Here is a 16,100-nt window from a genome sequence, read left to right as displayed (position 1 = left end):
ATTGGTGGTCAGGAGGTGCCGGGTTCGAATCCCGCTGGCAGCACTAACTTTTTGTCACCAAATTTTTCATATCAGCAAGTTTGGTTGGTTAGGTTAGGTTATGACAGTTTAATTTCATAATACTAAATTTTAAAATTAATTTTATAATTAATTAAACATTATAAGTAATTATTAATTAGATTTTTATCTTATATAGTTTTTATATTATCAGCAAGTCTGGTTGGTTAGGTTATGTTATGACAGTTTAATTTTAAAAATTAAAAATTTATTTTATAATTTGAAACAATATTTTATAATTAAAAATTTAATTTTATAACAAAAAATTAAAAAAAATTTAATTATTTCAACTTATCAGTTCTAGCGGTGAACGCTGACACTACAAGATATGTTAGCCTTAGTCCCTCCCGTGTGTCCCACCGCTCAGTTATGTGTGGTTATGTATTCGGTGTTATAACTTCAGCTGGGTGGGGTTTGTTACGTGTTGGCAGAACTGGTGGGTGTCCCAAAATACCTGATGATATCAAAACATCGTATCGTAGTAATCAATCGTACGATACGAAACGCAAACGAGAAAGTGAGAAAGTCAAAAGTCCAGCAGAAGAGTCAAGACAAGACTCAAGAGTCCAAATAAGTCAAAGTGAAGATGAGGAGTAACATTACAATTATGTGAGTTTTTCTTAGTATTTTGCAACCCAATAATACCTACGTTATGTTTGTAAATTTGTATCTTGTAAAACAAATTTCAAATACTAATATCTATGAAATGTTTATTGATACCTACAGTATGTTCATGGTTTAGGTTATAAATATAGGCCTAGGCCTATGTTTTTATTTTTGAATTGACTAGACATTTCTTCTAAAATCGAAGGCTTTTTTAATTACAACAAAGGTTTTATAAGAGCCTAAAAAATGTTCAATACTGCTATTTTATATAGCCTACTCCCTCAACAGAGCCTAGGTGAGGTTTCAATCTGTATAGGCTAGGCTAAAATTGCCTCCTATAATATAGGATTATATACTCTTAAGTCTGTTGTAGGCTATTTTAAGAACTTCGTTATACTTAGTTTTTGTTTCTAAACTGATACCTTATGATGCTGATGTAACTTTTTTATGCAATTTTTTTTATTAATTTTTTTTTAAAGAGGTTGGCGGCTTCTTTTAACCTTGCATTTGCCCGTCCACATAGACTAAGCGCCCGTGCGTGGATCAGTAAGCAAAGCAAGGAGTGAGCCGGTACAGTACAAAGGTTTAATTATTGATCGCACTGACTATCAATCTCAACTCAACTCTCCTGTAAAATGGCGTTTGCCGTGTATGCAATAAATAAATAAATGAATAGCCTAAATAAAAGGTGAACTGTACTGATAAAATGTTATCGGCAGTGACCAGGATCCGAACCCACAACATCGCTGCCTTGGGCCCGAAGTCCGCGACGCTACCGACTGAGCCACCGACTCACTAAACTACTATTGCAGGCCTAACTTGTAGCCTATAATGTATCACTCTAAACTGCAAACAGCATGGCCATCAACCAGAACCATGCCTGCCGAGTTCTGATTTTTCACTGTAGGTGAAGGCATTGTCGGATTATGCTAGGATTCGGACTAGCCAAGATTGGTTTTTAAAGTGGGGTTCTACTGTACCTAACTCAATTTGATGTTATTGTTCATTGTTCAATGTAGGCTAAATCATATTTGGCTTCTATCAGTCTATACATTTGTTTGTTGTAATTATTGTTCATACAATTACTTATTTATTTTTTCCAGGTAATTTAGTATTAGAGAAATGAGACACAAACAGGGTTTAATTGTTAGTAATGGATGAGGTCGCTTTCCATGTCTCTCAACGCCTGGAGTCTCTTCAAGTAAGTTAGATAAAAGTTAAGTCCAATCTAACTTTCCAATGTCTTAACTTGCCTATGACTTAAGGCCTTCAATCCTGAAACATTTCATTACAGTAATTATAGAATAGTAACCCAATAATACAACTTCATTCCTACCCCAACCTTGGAATGGTTAAGTTACTTGAAGAAGGATCAAGCTAGAAGAAAATAATTTTTTTTATGTACACTTGTGGCATTTTGTAATTGAGAACACTAAAACATATCTTTCCTTGGTACAAAGCCTTAATAAAAAATATTACTATGATGTAGTATTAAAAACTAACATAATTGATAGTTAGGTATTCAGTTTAATTATCATCACGACTATTTGGTTTATTGGGGTATAACAGTAGTTCATAATGATTATACGGTAGTGTTGAGTGTTTAGTGCTTATAGCCTGACAAAGATTAGTTTTATGTCGGTAGAAAAGTTTGGTTGGTGTTACTGGTTCCTCCCAGACACATGCAAAGAACTACACATAATCAGACCTATAACCTATGCCGTGTCAGATGTAATTTTAAAACATGTCTGTTTTAATGCATTGACTGCCTGGCACAACAGACTTAAATTTGTGACACCAATGTTCCATGCCAACTTGCATTGCTTATTAAGAGGTTATTTTTGTCTGTGGATGATCTTGGGCCTGGAGGACTTTTTATCTTTACTGCATAACCAGAATGCATAGTTTATTGGGGTTACACAAAATAATTTGTCGACTCAACATTTTCGTCCCAGCTTTCTCCCCTGCATTTAGCAGCACTTTTTGAGAACTGTTGAGAAATTTTCGGTGCTGCAACCTATTGAGTTCTTGTTCAACTACGTCAACGAACACTGATAAACAGTATACATACATGCTAATACCTTTGACTATTAATACAACTAATAATTACTACAATTATTAATCAGCAACCAATAATAGTCAATACCATGGCTCTTCAAAAATACAATGAAACGTTCTTTAAAAATGTTGGATGTACAGAATACAAACAATTATAGCACTCAGCACATTGGTCCTATCCATTGCCACTACGCAACCGCAGCAAGTTGAGACTAGCATATAGTAAACAAAAATATAAAATATATTATACGTCCTTTTAGACCTTTACAGACACCTCTAGATCTCTCCTTTATGAAAATTTCCTGTTAATCTTCAATAACTGAGCTGCGTTTACACGAAGCTAGATGGCGAGCAGGTTACCTGCCCATGTACATGCCAAGTGTATTCCAAGTTACCTGAGGAAGCCAACCCGCCCGTCATCTAGCTTTGTGCAAACACGGCTATATGGGTATGTAATTTCACAAGCATACAGTAAACTTTATTTATTTCATAAGCATTTAGACTTCTCGAACTGGATACATTGTGCTGGACTCTGGTCCGAACAAAGAAAATTTGAACCATCAGAAAAAAAGTTAATGAAACTGTTACAAAACAACTTAGAATGGGCGCAAACATATCCAACAACAAATTTATTCCAAACAATAATTTAATAGGCCTACATCAATAATATTCTTGCAGTGGTGGAAAAGCAGTTACTTGAAAGCAGTGGTGCTTGTTTATGTACTAGTGGGTGATTTGTAGGTGGCCATCCAAATCGTCCAAAGTTCGAACTAGACAGTTCCGAACGAGAAAAAACCCGTACTAGGTCTACTATCAGTTTTAAGTAGGCTAGGCCTACTAAAATCATGAAATAAAAAGTCTAAATATTTAAAAAAATTTGCTAATAGGCCTACATGCTTAAAATTGTTGTTTTTCTATGTTATAGGTTTTACTGTACACTGCAGTCCAAAACAGCCACAGGTGGGCAGAACAATATGCGGTGAAAAGCTCAGAATTGTTGTTGACTGCCTGGAACTCTCAGGAAATCCAGCTCGTTCATCAAATTGTCAATGAAAAGATAAATTTGACGATTGAATTTGGGAAGCATGTTAGTAGAACGACCATCAAATATACGAATCCAACATTCTTATATGTTAAACTAACAGATCTAGTCGGCCCAGAATGTAAGTCCATTTTTATCTAAAGCAGCTCTAGAGTAGCATACATTTGAACTAAATTATGTACTTAGTTTACATAATTACTATTTTTACCTGTCCCTATTTTTAGCCTTTTATTTGTCGTTCTATTTAGTAGCCATGTAGATCACATGAAAATAACGTGAAAAAATATTAGTTATAGCCACTTCCTGTAGGACCATTTTTGTAAAATTTCACATTTCACTATTGTCAGATGCTATTCTAAACAATCCTTTGAGCTTGATTCAAGTTTAGAAGATTGTGAAATGAGTGTGGTAATAACATGGCATCATCGCCCGTGGTCTCAGTAAAATCACAAGTGTCACCTTCAATATCGCAGTGATATCTTAAACATTCCCTGGTCACAGAGTCATCATCATTTTCCCAAACAAGACAAATTCATAAACATTTCCTGTGGTCGTGGTGAAATTGTGAACATCTTATGCGACCGCGGAGACATAATCGTCTTCCACAATCGAGCGAGATTATGAACACAAAGTCAAAGTCAAAGTCAAAGTCATCTTTATTGTCACAAAACGTTTTTTTTTTATGCTCTGGCACAGCCAGACAAAACAGGTGACATTGTCAAACTATACTAAAATAAACTAGCTTATATTGGTAAAAATAAATACATAGTAGGTAACAAAACAAACAATTCACATTGATTTATCTTCAAGAAATTGACCAATACTATAATAATTCTTTTCCAATAAAAATTCAAAAATTTTTTCTTTAAAAGATACTAATCCTATTATAGATTTGTAGTACCCAGGCAAATTGTTAAAAAATCTTTTACCCATATAAGAAGGTGTCCTTTCCACAAGATTTAATCTGTGTATAGGATATTGAAAATCTGTATGAAATCTAGTGTTATAATTGTGCCGATTATTTTCACTGTGGAGTTTTTCAAAATTTGATTTCACATACAATAAACATTTAAGAATATACAAATTAGGGACGGTTAGAATCTTTAGTTCTTTAAAAAGTTGCTTGCAAGAATGTTTTACGGGTTTAAAAGTCATAATTCTAAGTATTCTTTTTTGAAGTTTAAAAAGTTGATACGAATCAGATGTGACGCCCCAAAGCTCTATTCCATACTGTAAAATTGACGAAAATAAAGCGTGATAAATCATTAGTCTAGTGTTTAAATCAACAACATTTCTTAAGACCAACATTTGAAAACATACTGAATTTAACTTTTTAGAGGTGTTATGAATGTGATTCTTCCAATTCAATAAACTATCTACATCAATTCCTAAAAATTTAGCTGTGTTGCTAAAATTTATTTTTTCATTATCAAAATAAACAAAGCCTTCAAGATCGTCCCTACACTGTGCAGTTTGAAATTTTACTATTTGTGTTTTAATGTGGTTCATTTTTAAACCGTTTACTTTAAACCATTTTGACAGATCTTGAAGAGCTTGATTCAAGGCTAAACTTAGTTCATGACTGTCTTTTGATTTAATGATGGCTGTCGTATCGTCAGCATATAACAACAAACTAGGTTTAACATTCTTAGGTAGATCATTTATGTACATCAAAAACAATAACGGTCCTAATATAGAGCCCTGAGGCACCCCCATAACAATCTTTTCCCATTCAGAAGCATACTTAATGTTTTCTTTAATAATAACTGTTCTTTGAAAGCGATCGTTTAAATATGATTTCAACCACAAAATAACTGATTCTGAGAATCTATAGGAGGATAATTTATCAAGAAGAATTTGATGGTGTACACTATCAAAGGCTTTGGATAGATCACAGAACACGCCAATAGTGCTCTGTGACCCATCCAAGCTCTGTGTTATTGAATTTACAAAATGAGCCACAGTGGAAGTGGTACTTCGATTTTTCCTAAAACCAAACTGTTCATCAGCTAATAAGTTATTAGATTCCAGAAAATAGGACATTTGATTGAATGCAATTTTTTCAAATATCTTTGAAAAAGAAGGCAGGACAGAAACAGGTCGGTAGTTATCTGAATTACTCTTAGAACCTTTTTTAAATAATGGCTTCACCTCTGCATACTTCAAATGATTAGGGAAAGCCTCAAACACATGGATTGCCTAACAGATTTTTCATCTCAGCCCTGACTCGTTCCCTGATGGATGACCCGATTTTTGGCTTCTGTCAAACCATAATCTTATCCATTACAGCTTCAAATTTATCCGTCTTGTAATGTCGTCAAACCATCAACAAAAGTTAAAAACATACAAATACAATATCAAAACACAATACACGACATAACAGCAATGGCCTGTATTTAACACTGAACGTTCCGCGACCTTCGGTAACAGTGCACTATTTTAATCAAACAGCCCTGGTGGCCAATTACAATGTGTATCATAAAGTCTTCAGTAGGCTAATTAAAATGAAATTGTGAATATATCCGATGTTGGTTCTCAGATGATTGTATGCGTTCAATGTTTGGAAATTTAATACTACACTACTCAATGGCAATCTAGGTTATAAATTAAATTTTAAACTAAATTTAATGTACCGAGAGATTTTTTAAAGTATTAGTTTAATTTTATTATTTAATCTACTACTTTTTGTAAAATTTCATGACAGATTAATTCTGTTCATAATGATTTATTGTTTTCTCTTGGTGGTATTGGTCATAACTAATGTGTTGACATGTTTGGCTAGGGGACCAGAGAGTTATAACGGCCGGATGTGTTGGCTTACTGCTAGGTACAGGGATTGGGCTAGGTGTCGGCCTGTGCCTACAATCCCCTCAAAAGCCAGTAGCCGTCATGAAGGCTGTGACCCTCACAGGCTTCAACGGGATCGATGTAAGTCCTCGTTTTATTTCTATAAGGAAAATTGTGTGTTCCTACAGTTTTTTAAACAACAACACTAATTTAAACATCTTTGCCACCAAGACTGATAATTGAATATAATATAATAGGTTACGTACCTTATTCCGTCTTCAGTCTTAGCTTAGTCAATGCTGGATGACTAGTTTCGGGAACAAAGGAGGCTTCTGTTCCCGAAACTAGTCATCCAGCATTGACTAAGCTAAGACTGAAGACGGAATAAGGTACGTAACCTATTATATTATAAACAACACTAAATGGTTAACTAAACGGAAATGTGGTTTTTGGAATTTTGAGCCAGAAAACAAATTAAAACATAGTTTTTTTTTTTAATTTACTTCATATTTTAATCAACTAGGAGCATTTCAGTCAAGAAAATCATATAGTTACAAACATCTGACGATTTTCACCCAAATTTAATGGTGGCTTAAATTGCATGGCTAAAGAAGTAAGGTAAATTCATTTCTTATTGTGGTGTTTCCGGTCAAATTAGTGACAATGAAATAAAAAGGTTAAAATACCTGTTGTTGTCTTGTGTTTATCCTACCTCTTGTTCTTATACAGATTTGACGTTCGTGCCAAAATGTGCATATCTAGTGGAACATACTTGGACCACAAAGCGACAACAGGTATTTTAACCTTTATATTTAATTGAGGTAAGGTGTAAGTGTGTCAGTAACTAAAAAATTTACTTATCATTGTTTTGAATCTTAGTTATTTGACACATTTTGTATTTTTTAAGGCCGTAGCGTACATGGAGGATGTCGTCATGCCGACAGTTTGTTCTCCAGATGATGTTCTGATACAAGTCAAGTCTGGTTCAGTCGATCCCATTGACATCAAAATCTGCACTGGTTACGCGAGAGTACTGAGGAAGCAGCTGAACAAGTACAATCCGGTGAGTACTTCAACAAACACATAGACAATTTAGGTACAATATATCAGGTTAATATAGGTACCATTTAAAAAAAACTTTGTTAAACTCTGATTTGTGAATGTAACCCTAATGATGAATGGTATTGACTTAAACGCGACAATTTGAACTGTAAAAATATGGTCATACTCAGTCCTTTATTTAAAATATAAATATAAAATGCAAATGTAAATAAATATAAAATATAAATATAAAATGAGGTGCCGGAACTGTAACCTATTTAATGTGTTTAGTTTAGTACCTATTTATGACAATATTTCTATCATTCCAAAAAAGTGGTGGTGGAACGCCATTAGGCCGCATTACACTGCAAATCGAGCACTGGTCAAACTAATCATTAGAATAATATTGTGATGATGAATCAATATCATTGGCCACTGACTCGGACCATATGGCTTTGGCCATATATTGTAATTAGGCTTCTCATCCATTTTCAAAGCTTAAGACTGTTTTGATGTGTGATTTGTGTCCGGGTACATTTTGAGTGTAGCCTACACTGATGTCAACTAGATTTTATTCAGAACAACTAAAATGTAGAATTATTCCAGAATGTGCGAGGTGAGTTGCCGCTGGTGCTAGGCAGGGACGTGGCAGGTATTGTGAGAGAGGTTGGCAGCAGTGTGACCAGACTAGAGGTGGGGGACGAGGTGTGGTGTGCCGTACCAGCGTGGCTCCCCGGAGTATTGTCCGAGGTAGCAGTGGTGGACCAGTACTACGTAGCTCACAAACCTCGCACACTCACCTTCGATGGTGCCGCCTCACTGCCGTACTGTGGAGCAGTAGCTTGGGACGCTGTTGCCAACAAGGCGAAGCTCAGTGCACAAAATGCTGCGTCCAAACGGTAGGCCTATAATTTTCCCTTAAATATTTTAATATATTTTGTAATTTCGGTTCATATTTCTTAGATACGGACATTACGTCTAGCTCTTTTGGACACACACATCTATATATAAAGCCAAAAGTACCCATGAACTTTTGAGAAAACTACAAGTCACACTCCCATAAACCATATACTTAAAATGTTCGTCATGACGAGAAACCTTGCTCAAAACCATCCATTATTTCATAAATTGCCCTTTGAGGTTGTAATTACTTTCTAAAGGGAACTTTCCATATACCTAATGTTAAAAATACCTCAGCTGTACTTATTTGTTTGTTATTCTTTCAATTTATTACCTTATTAAAATCAGATGTGAATATTTGTATGTTTTACTTTATTTTGTTAATTTTAGGTTCACTTAACCAATCAATAGTTTTATTAATACTTATGAAGTCAAACAGGGTGAAGCCCTGTGGGTAACAGCTAGTATCTATTAATTACCATTCCATCTTTGGCCCAATCACAAGATGATGGTAATGAAGAAAAGAAGATATTATTTGTGCCTCATTACCCCTTCATCAATTTTATTCTATAAACATCATAAAAGATATCTGCCGTCAATCTCTATTGTATTATATGTATCACCATCAGTGCAGTTAATGGAGGAGCCTATTTACCTCGTGACTTTAAAGGAGCCAACAAGGATCAAGCGTTGTTGCCAAATCTAATAATTGATTAATAAATGTTCACATTTTAATATCTTTTAAGTAGGCCTACCATAAAATCAAAATTTGCTTTGTTATTTCTATAATATGTTATATATACTTTAGTTTAAAAAATTTGTTTCCAACAGTAGAAATTTATACCAGCGGATTTAAAAATATTTTTTAAGAACTCCAAACCTTCAAGCGTGGGAGATTGTAGGATTTCTCTATATGCCTTTCTTAATAGTCAGCTGTTTCAGTTCAGATATAATTATTATTTACATTTTTGTTATGATTTTTTTGTTAATTCTAATTGTGAATAAAAGACAACTACATGTAAACTATTCTTTTATTCAACACTGACACAATTTTAATTAGTGTCGCCACAGATCATGATGGCGGCCTAACGGTAATCAAGGGGCGATGATATATCTTGCTAGTCCGGTCTTGCTATTGGCTGCCGCACCACCAACTGCAGACTCTCATGGCCCGTACTGTAAATAGATTAACTAGTTTATTATTATTTGGCAAAATGTACAGTATTTTTAAAGTTGATTCCTCATACTTGACTTGGATAACTATGTATGTTGCAGGGTGCTGGTACACTGTGCCAGTACAGGTGTAGGTTGTCTGATAGTACAAATCTGTCACAACATGGGCGTCCACGTCAGTGTCACTTGTCTCAACAGAGCTGCTCCTGTCATGGAGGCACTGGGCGCAGACAGTATCTTTCCCCTCGAGTCTACTGACATCGAGAAACAGCTGGTGAAAGATAATAGGTACGTCTTTCCCTTAAGCATTGTGCTAAGGCATATGGAATTGTATCCTATCCTATACTCTAATACGAGCAATGTTTGCTTGTATGTATGTATGCTTGCTTGCACAAAGATCTCAAAAACGGCTCCGGCGATTTTCTTCAAATGTTGTAAATAGTTTATTCCTGGCCTAAAAACGAGTTTACTGCAGTTAGAACTGCCAACAAAAATCTAATTACGTAGAAAAGTGAAACTGAAAGTCACATTTTTTTAACTTTAGGCGTATGGGTTTCTAAGTAACCATCTTGGCTGAATGAAATAACAAGGAAAAAGTAAACAAAAGACTTGTAAGTAGTTGTCTGTCCACAGTATACTTGCAAACTAAAAATACAGTACAAAAGGAAAAAGATCAGTTTTTACTATTGAGCAATGATTATACTGAAGATGACTCGATACATTGTAGCAGGCCTTTTTTTTATCTATCATTGTATTAAAGGCTAGCAGTGTTTAATGTGGGAACTGTTTATGATGATTAGATTAAGTTATCTGTGATCCTAAAATGCTATGGGATGGGAGGGACTTAGGAAGGGGTGATGGAAGTAGAAAAGGCGAGCAGTGTGGAGTGTGGGAACTGGAAACAGTTTGTATCAGTTAGAATAATGTATTTGCAATACTGAAATGCTATGAGAAGGAGTGGAAACATGTCCACGACACAGGAAATGGCGAACAAATTAGTAAAGGCTAGCAGTGCGGAGTGTGGGGAATGGATTCATGTATCTGCAATACTAAGACTGCCTTCAGAGTAAACTAATGATTTCCTCCGAGCAAAGCTCGGTCCCCAGGTACTTGTGTATAACAAGAAGTCTGCAGGTCTCCAACACTTTTTGGATTGGTCTGGGCAAGAATAATTTTTTTCGCTAAGCTCGTCTCATGCCATTTACTTTAAAAGAATACAAGTGGCTTGATTTTTGAGTGGAGCAATGTTAGCCTATTGTAGAAGATTTAACATGAGATGTTCCAAATTACGCCGCGATCGCAGAGGAAGTTTATGATTTCGTCTCTACCTCAGGAGATATTCTTGATCTCACTGTGGTCACGGGAATAAGGCCTAATGTACAATATTTTAACCGTTTGTATTACAACTAGGGATGGGCCGATTCAAAGAGAATCAAAACCAAAGTTGTAGATTCGGAATTGACCAAATCAGGAATCGCTGGAATCGGCCCATCACTAATTATAATCATTAATAATTTAAATAACTAAGACATTCTAAAGCAACCTGATTTTGGTCCAAGACTCAAAATTCGACCCAGTGTAAAATAGTCGTGCCTGGAGACCCATATGAAAATTATTAAGATGAGTTGCAAAATGTATGATTGGGCCTACATGCAACTTTCATATTTATATGTTTCTGTTAGGCTTACATTTTGCTAGTATTTAAATGTTTATCTATATACTAGCAGAGTACCCGTCCTTCGTAGGGGGTTGTCATATAAGATTAAAATGCTTATTGCAGTTATACTCAAGCTTTGCTGCTTCTTAAAACTAACGGTATATGATGGTATTACACATCTACCATAGCCATAATGTTTTACCACTTCACCTAAACAATAAAAAAATTACTAAAAAGTCACTAAAAATAGCAAAATTATTCATGACATTAAGAACATGAACATGTAAACCACTGTAAACAATCCTACTTTTTTTTCTCGTGTCTACGCCAGTGTCATTTTTGTAATGATGTCAAACACTTTTGGTCACGGAGGGGGTCTTCTGTCACCTTTCTAAGGCCTTTGAGCTTGATGTGTACAAATTCTCAAAGCAATAAATTACATGGATGAAAAAATCATACCTAGAAAACCGGTTCCAAAGAACTGTAATTTTGAAAAATTATTTAGTATCTAAGTCTCCTTGGGAGAACATTAAAATTGGTGTCCCACAAGGGTCTATCTGAGGACCTTTGCTCTTTTTACTATATATAAGTGATTTACCTAGGAATGTTTATAAAAAAATCATTCTATATGCAGATGACACAACAGCAAATTATCAAAGCTAGGTCCCATTTTGAATTGGAACATAAAATTAATCAAACTTTCTGCGAATTGACAAGCTGGTTTGAAGTTAATGGACTTAAACTTTAATCAAGATAAAACCCAACTATTAAATTTTCGTACCGCACAGTCAAAAGAAGGTTACAGTTCAGAAATTATCTTTCAGGACCAGTTGATACCGCTCGGTGGCAGCGCAAATTTCCTTGGTTTGGAACTGGATATTAATTTTTCTTGGAGTAATTGTATTGATAATATTATTAGTAAATTAAATACAGCCTGTTATCAAATGCTAGTACTACGTAATTATATTGACCTCAAAACAAGAATTGATATCTACTATGCTTTCTTTTTTCAATTATTAACGATGGGATTGAGTTCTGGGGATTATCATGTGATTCAGTTAAAGTTTTTAAAGTACAGAAAAGGTTTTTAAGAATATTGACATTCTCATATTTTAGGAAATCTTGTAAATCCCTGTTCAGGGAATTAAACATCTTAACTGTTCCAAATTTATACATATTCAAAACCTTAGTAATGGTACAAACAAACTATGAAAATTTATTAAAATATAATTTTGACCAAAGATACAACACAAGGTTTAAAAATAATTTTCAATTACCGATCCATCATCTGCGTCTCATTGAAAAGACACCAACATACATGGGGAAAAAACTTTACAATATAAGTTACCACTAGGTTTAAAAAATATAGCCAATACAATGTCATTTAAAAAGAATCAGATCCAAAATTTTAATAGAAAAAAAACTACTACCATTTTAATGAGTATTTGTTGTAAACTATTTTTAAATCAAAGTCAGTATTTGAATTTTTTATTTTTATTTAATTTTTAACTATAGAATGTAAGATGACCAACAATGTATTCATCATAATTTTTACAATGTCACCTGTTTTGTAGCTAAGCTATGTATAAACGTTTTGTGACAATAAAGTTTGATTTGATTTGATTTACTTTGACTGTTCTCATTGCGTATCACAGTTTTTTGTTACTGCTTAGAATTAGCTGTTTACATAAATGCAAAAAAAATATAGTGCTGCACCCTGTTGGTAAATCTTATCACTTTTTAATGCTTTTGTATCATGGAACCAACTATTTAGTTGAAACAGCTGACTAAGTTCTTTAATTCCCTTTAAATAAAATGAGTACTCATAAGGTTAACATGGGGCACTACAGAGCCACTGGGGCGGAGCCCAAAATGATTTTTGAGATGAGAATATGCCTATATGTTAATCGGGAATGTGAGCTATCATCATGCCAAATTTCAGCCCAATCCGTCCAGTGGTTTATGGGTGATTGAACTTCAAACTAACACACAAACTTTCACATTTATAATATTATTAAGATAACCTTCTGTGAAGTATACATTGTTTATGTTGTGAAAGAATATTAGGATGATTTAGTCCCATATGGGCTATTCTGTTGTAAAATACTGCTTTTCTAATACTTTTATCACTCTGCCAACTATAATGTTACACACTAATCGTTCATTAACGAGAATTTGCATTGTTTGTCCAGGTATGACATAGTGTTCAACACAGCAGGTTCTGTCGCTCACCAGTTCTGTTTACGTCTGTGTAAGTTTGACGGCTTTGTGATCACCACAATCTCCTCTCAACTGGCTTCCGATACCTTCGGCTTGTGTCTTGGCTTCCTGTATACAACTTGGGTGCGACTTGCTCATGTGAGTATTTGTCTCACCTTTTATATATTCTACAGCCTATTAGATTGCCTCCTTGTGAAATACAACCACATCCATCTGATCTTTGCTGTCTGTGTTTCTCTCAGTTTTAAAGTAATGCTTTCTGTCAACTAGTTGACCAACAATTGTATTGTGTTTGCACTAAAAACATTGTTTTGGTGTGGAATAAAAAGCCTCCTTTCGTCGCAACCACTGACTTGTTGTTTTGAAAATACGCACACACTGCACAACATCGATGTTGTTCGGTCCATAGAAATGGTATGAGTGACCAATGACAAGACCAAAGGTATCCGCCTACCTCTTATGTCCATCTATTGGCTCTATTCTGCAAAATTCCAGCTCGATTGGTCTAGAAGTTTTCACCTGATTGGCCATGTACTCACAAACATTATACTTTCACATATACAATGTCAGTATAAAATATCTGGAGTTATAAAATGCTTTATATATTTTTTCATCCCTATATTGTTTTGATTTAATTTGTTAAGTAAGCCCCATAATTTATTTTTTGTCATACTGCAGCGAAAACAGCCGTTTTTAATGCATGCGTTGCGGGGCTAAAGTTGCATTTACTCTCTAGGGAGTAAAAATCATTTTTGGTCTCTAGGGAGTAAAAATCAGCTGTGGTAAATAGTTGTAAATTTTGGCTTGTGGCAATCAAATCGATTCAAATTATTTATCGATTGATTAATGTAAGGTGTTAGCCTATTGTTGTCGATTGCTGGACATATCAATCGTATAATAGTAATAGACAAAATGATTGAATCACTTACTAAACAGCTGCTCATTTGCATTAGCAGGATTAAAAACAAGCTGGAAGTCGTTTTGAGAGGTTATCTTTACATCAAAATTATTTTGTTTTCTACAGGTCAAAAAGAGTCACGTTAGGCCCTAGTGAAGAAATATACTATTATGAAACTCATTGATTTGAAAATGTGACTCCGACTCCACATCCAACTCTACTAACCCATGATCAATCCTGGAGAATTTTCAAATGAAACCATTCTATAGAACTGCATGTTGAGAAAGGGGCCAGTGGCCTCGAAATATCCAGTGTTTATTTTATTTTGTGTTTTCTTCTGTGTTCTGTAGTGAATGAAGTGGGATGCCTACATTTCTTAAGGTAAGCCTGCTTATCCTATCCTTTCTCTCCCCCATTCTATAGAACCGTTTTTTAGAGCCATCCTCTAGAATCATCCTATTTGACCATGAACCATCCCTAAGAGTTATCTCGAAAAACCCTTTCAAATATCATGCGTTGGAAATTGTTACAGTATTTGTTAAAACATATTGTTTTGCAGAGTATTTTCGGCTACTCCAGCTGGGGAAGCTGTCACATCAGCTACAAGGTGTTGGATACTTTGACGAGCTTGGTGGACAGTGGGCGATTGCAGCCTGTCGTGGACAAAGTGCTACAGCCTCATGAAATAGAACGTGCTTTCCAGCACATAGACTCTGCCAATGCGATTGGAAAAACGGTTTTAAGATTTAGGTAAGCAAATGATTTTCAAGTTGTTGAATGTTTTGCTAACTTGAAATTAAATCAATAAAGTTGTCTATTTAACTGTCGGATTAAACTGTTGTATATAATTAATGCCAGACTAAATTAAGCAAATCTTCAGGTTAGATTGACGACTGCTTATGCTCCTCATGGTGGAGTTTGTAAGAGGTTTTTAAATTGTGATGAGAGTGAAACACTGCCTTAGACCAAAATAAATATGCCATTTTCACACATTTTACTCGAAACAAGAACACAAAACGCAAACATGAGATAATATTTACACAGAACATTTTGGTTGTTTGTACAATTTTCCCAATTTTAAACTTACGACAAACTCCTATCAGAATTTACATATATTCTAGTTATAAAATAACACGAAACTCACACAAAACCTCAAGTCATTATTGAAGGTAGTCTTTGGTTCGAACTCAACCAAATATCAATGTCTTTTGTCCTAGTTTTGAGTCACCATAATTATTAGATATCCATTTTTCTACATTAACACTCTGATATGTTTCAGTGGTTCTTCGGCTTCCACTCCGACAACAAAACCAGACGTAATCCTCTAACATCTGCAAATTGTAGTCCGAATAGTATATGTACGATTGTTATTTATTTTATGGTGTCTAATAGAGTGTTACCGAACTAGTGTAAATAAGCGGCGTGTGTGGAATGAAACCGATATGTTTTATTTAAAGATTTGTGGAGTTTTATTTACCTTTAACCGTTGACTATTGATAAAGTCTTCATTACACACAAGTCAATAGTGCTATTAGAGAAACTGTTTGATTTTTCCATGCAGTGTTCGATTTGCAGGCGAACGTGGCGATTTTGTGGCAGAACGGAGTTCCAGTGCCTTTTTTTAAGAAAGATAAAATTATTGTCATAAATAAATAGGTGGT

General features: G+C 34.8%; 1 protein-coding gene across 1 annotated transcript; it reads left to right on the top strand.

Moving 5' to 3' along the window:
* The first annotated feature begins 532 nt into the window (after positions 1-532).
* LOC128995058 (reticulon-4-interacting protein 1 homolog, mitochondrial-like) lies at positions 533-15,897 on the top strand. The gene is made up of 10 exons (XM_054419936.1): positions 533-666; positions 1,767-1,864; positions 3,647-3,884; positions 6,546-6,691; positions 7,458-7,613; positions 8,198-8,490; positions 9,767-9,952; positions 13,514-13,679; positions 14,999-15,189; positions 15,719-15,897. Exons 2-10 carry the CDS (start codon positions 1,817-1,819, stop codon positions 15,765-15,767), a joined length of 1,473 nt encoding a protein of 490 aa, XP_054275911.1. The 5' UTR covers positions 533-666; positions 1,767-1,816; the 3' UTR covers positions 15,768-15,897.
* Positions 15,898-16,100: the final 203 nt, after the last annotated feature.

The sequence above is a fragment of the Macrosteles quadrilineatus genome, unplaced genomic scaffold (genome assembly GCF_028750875.1).
Source record: "Macrosteles quadrilineatus isolate MER2022 unplaced genomic scaffold, UCM_ALF_1.0 Scaffold_5__1_contigs__length_97177068, whole genome shotgun sequence".
In the NCBI taxonomy this organism is placed as follows: domain Eukaryota; kingdom Metazoa; phylum Arthropoda; class Insecta; order Hemiptera; family Cicadellidae; genus Macrosteles; species Macrosteles quadrilineatus.
The sequence above is the reverse complement of the archived record's forward strand: the minus strand, read 5'-3'. Positions and strand labels throughout refer to the sequence as shown.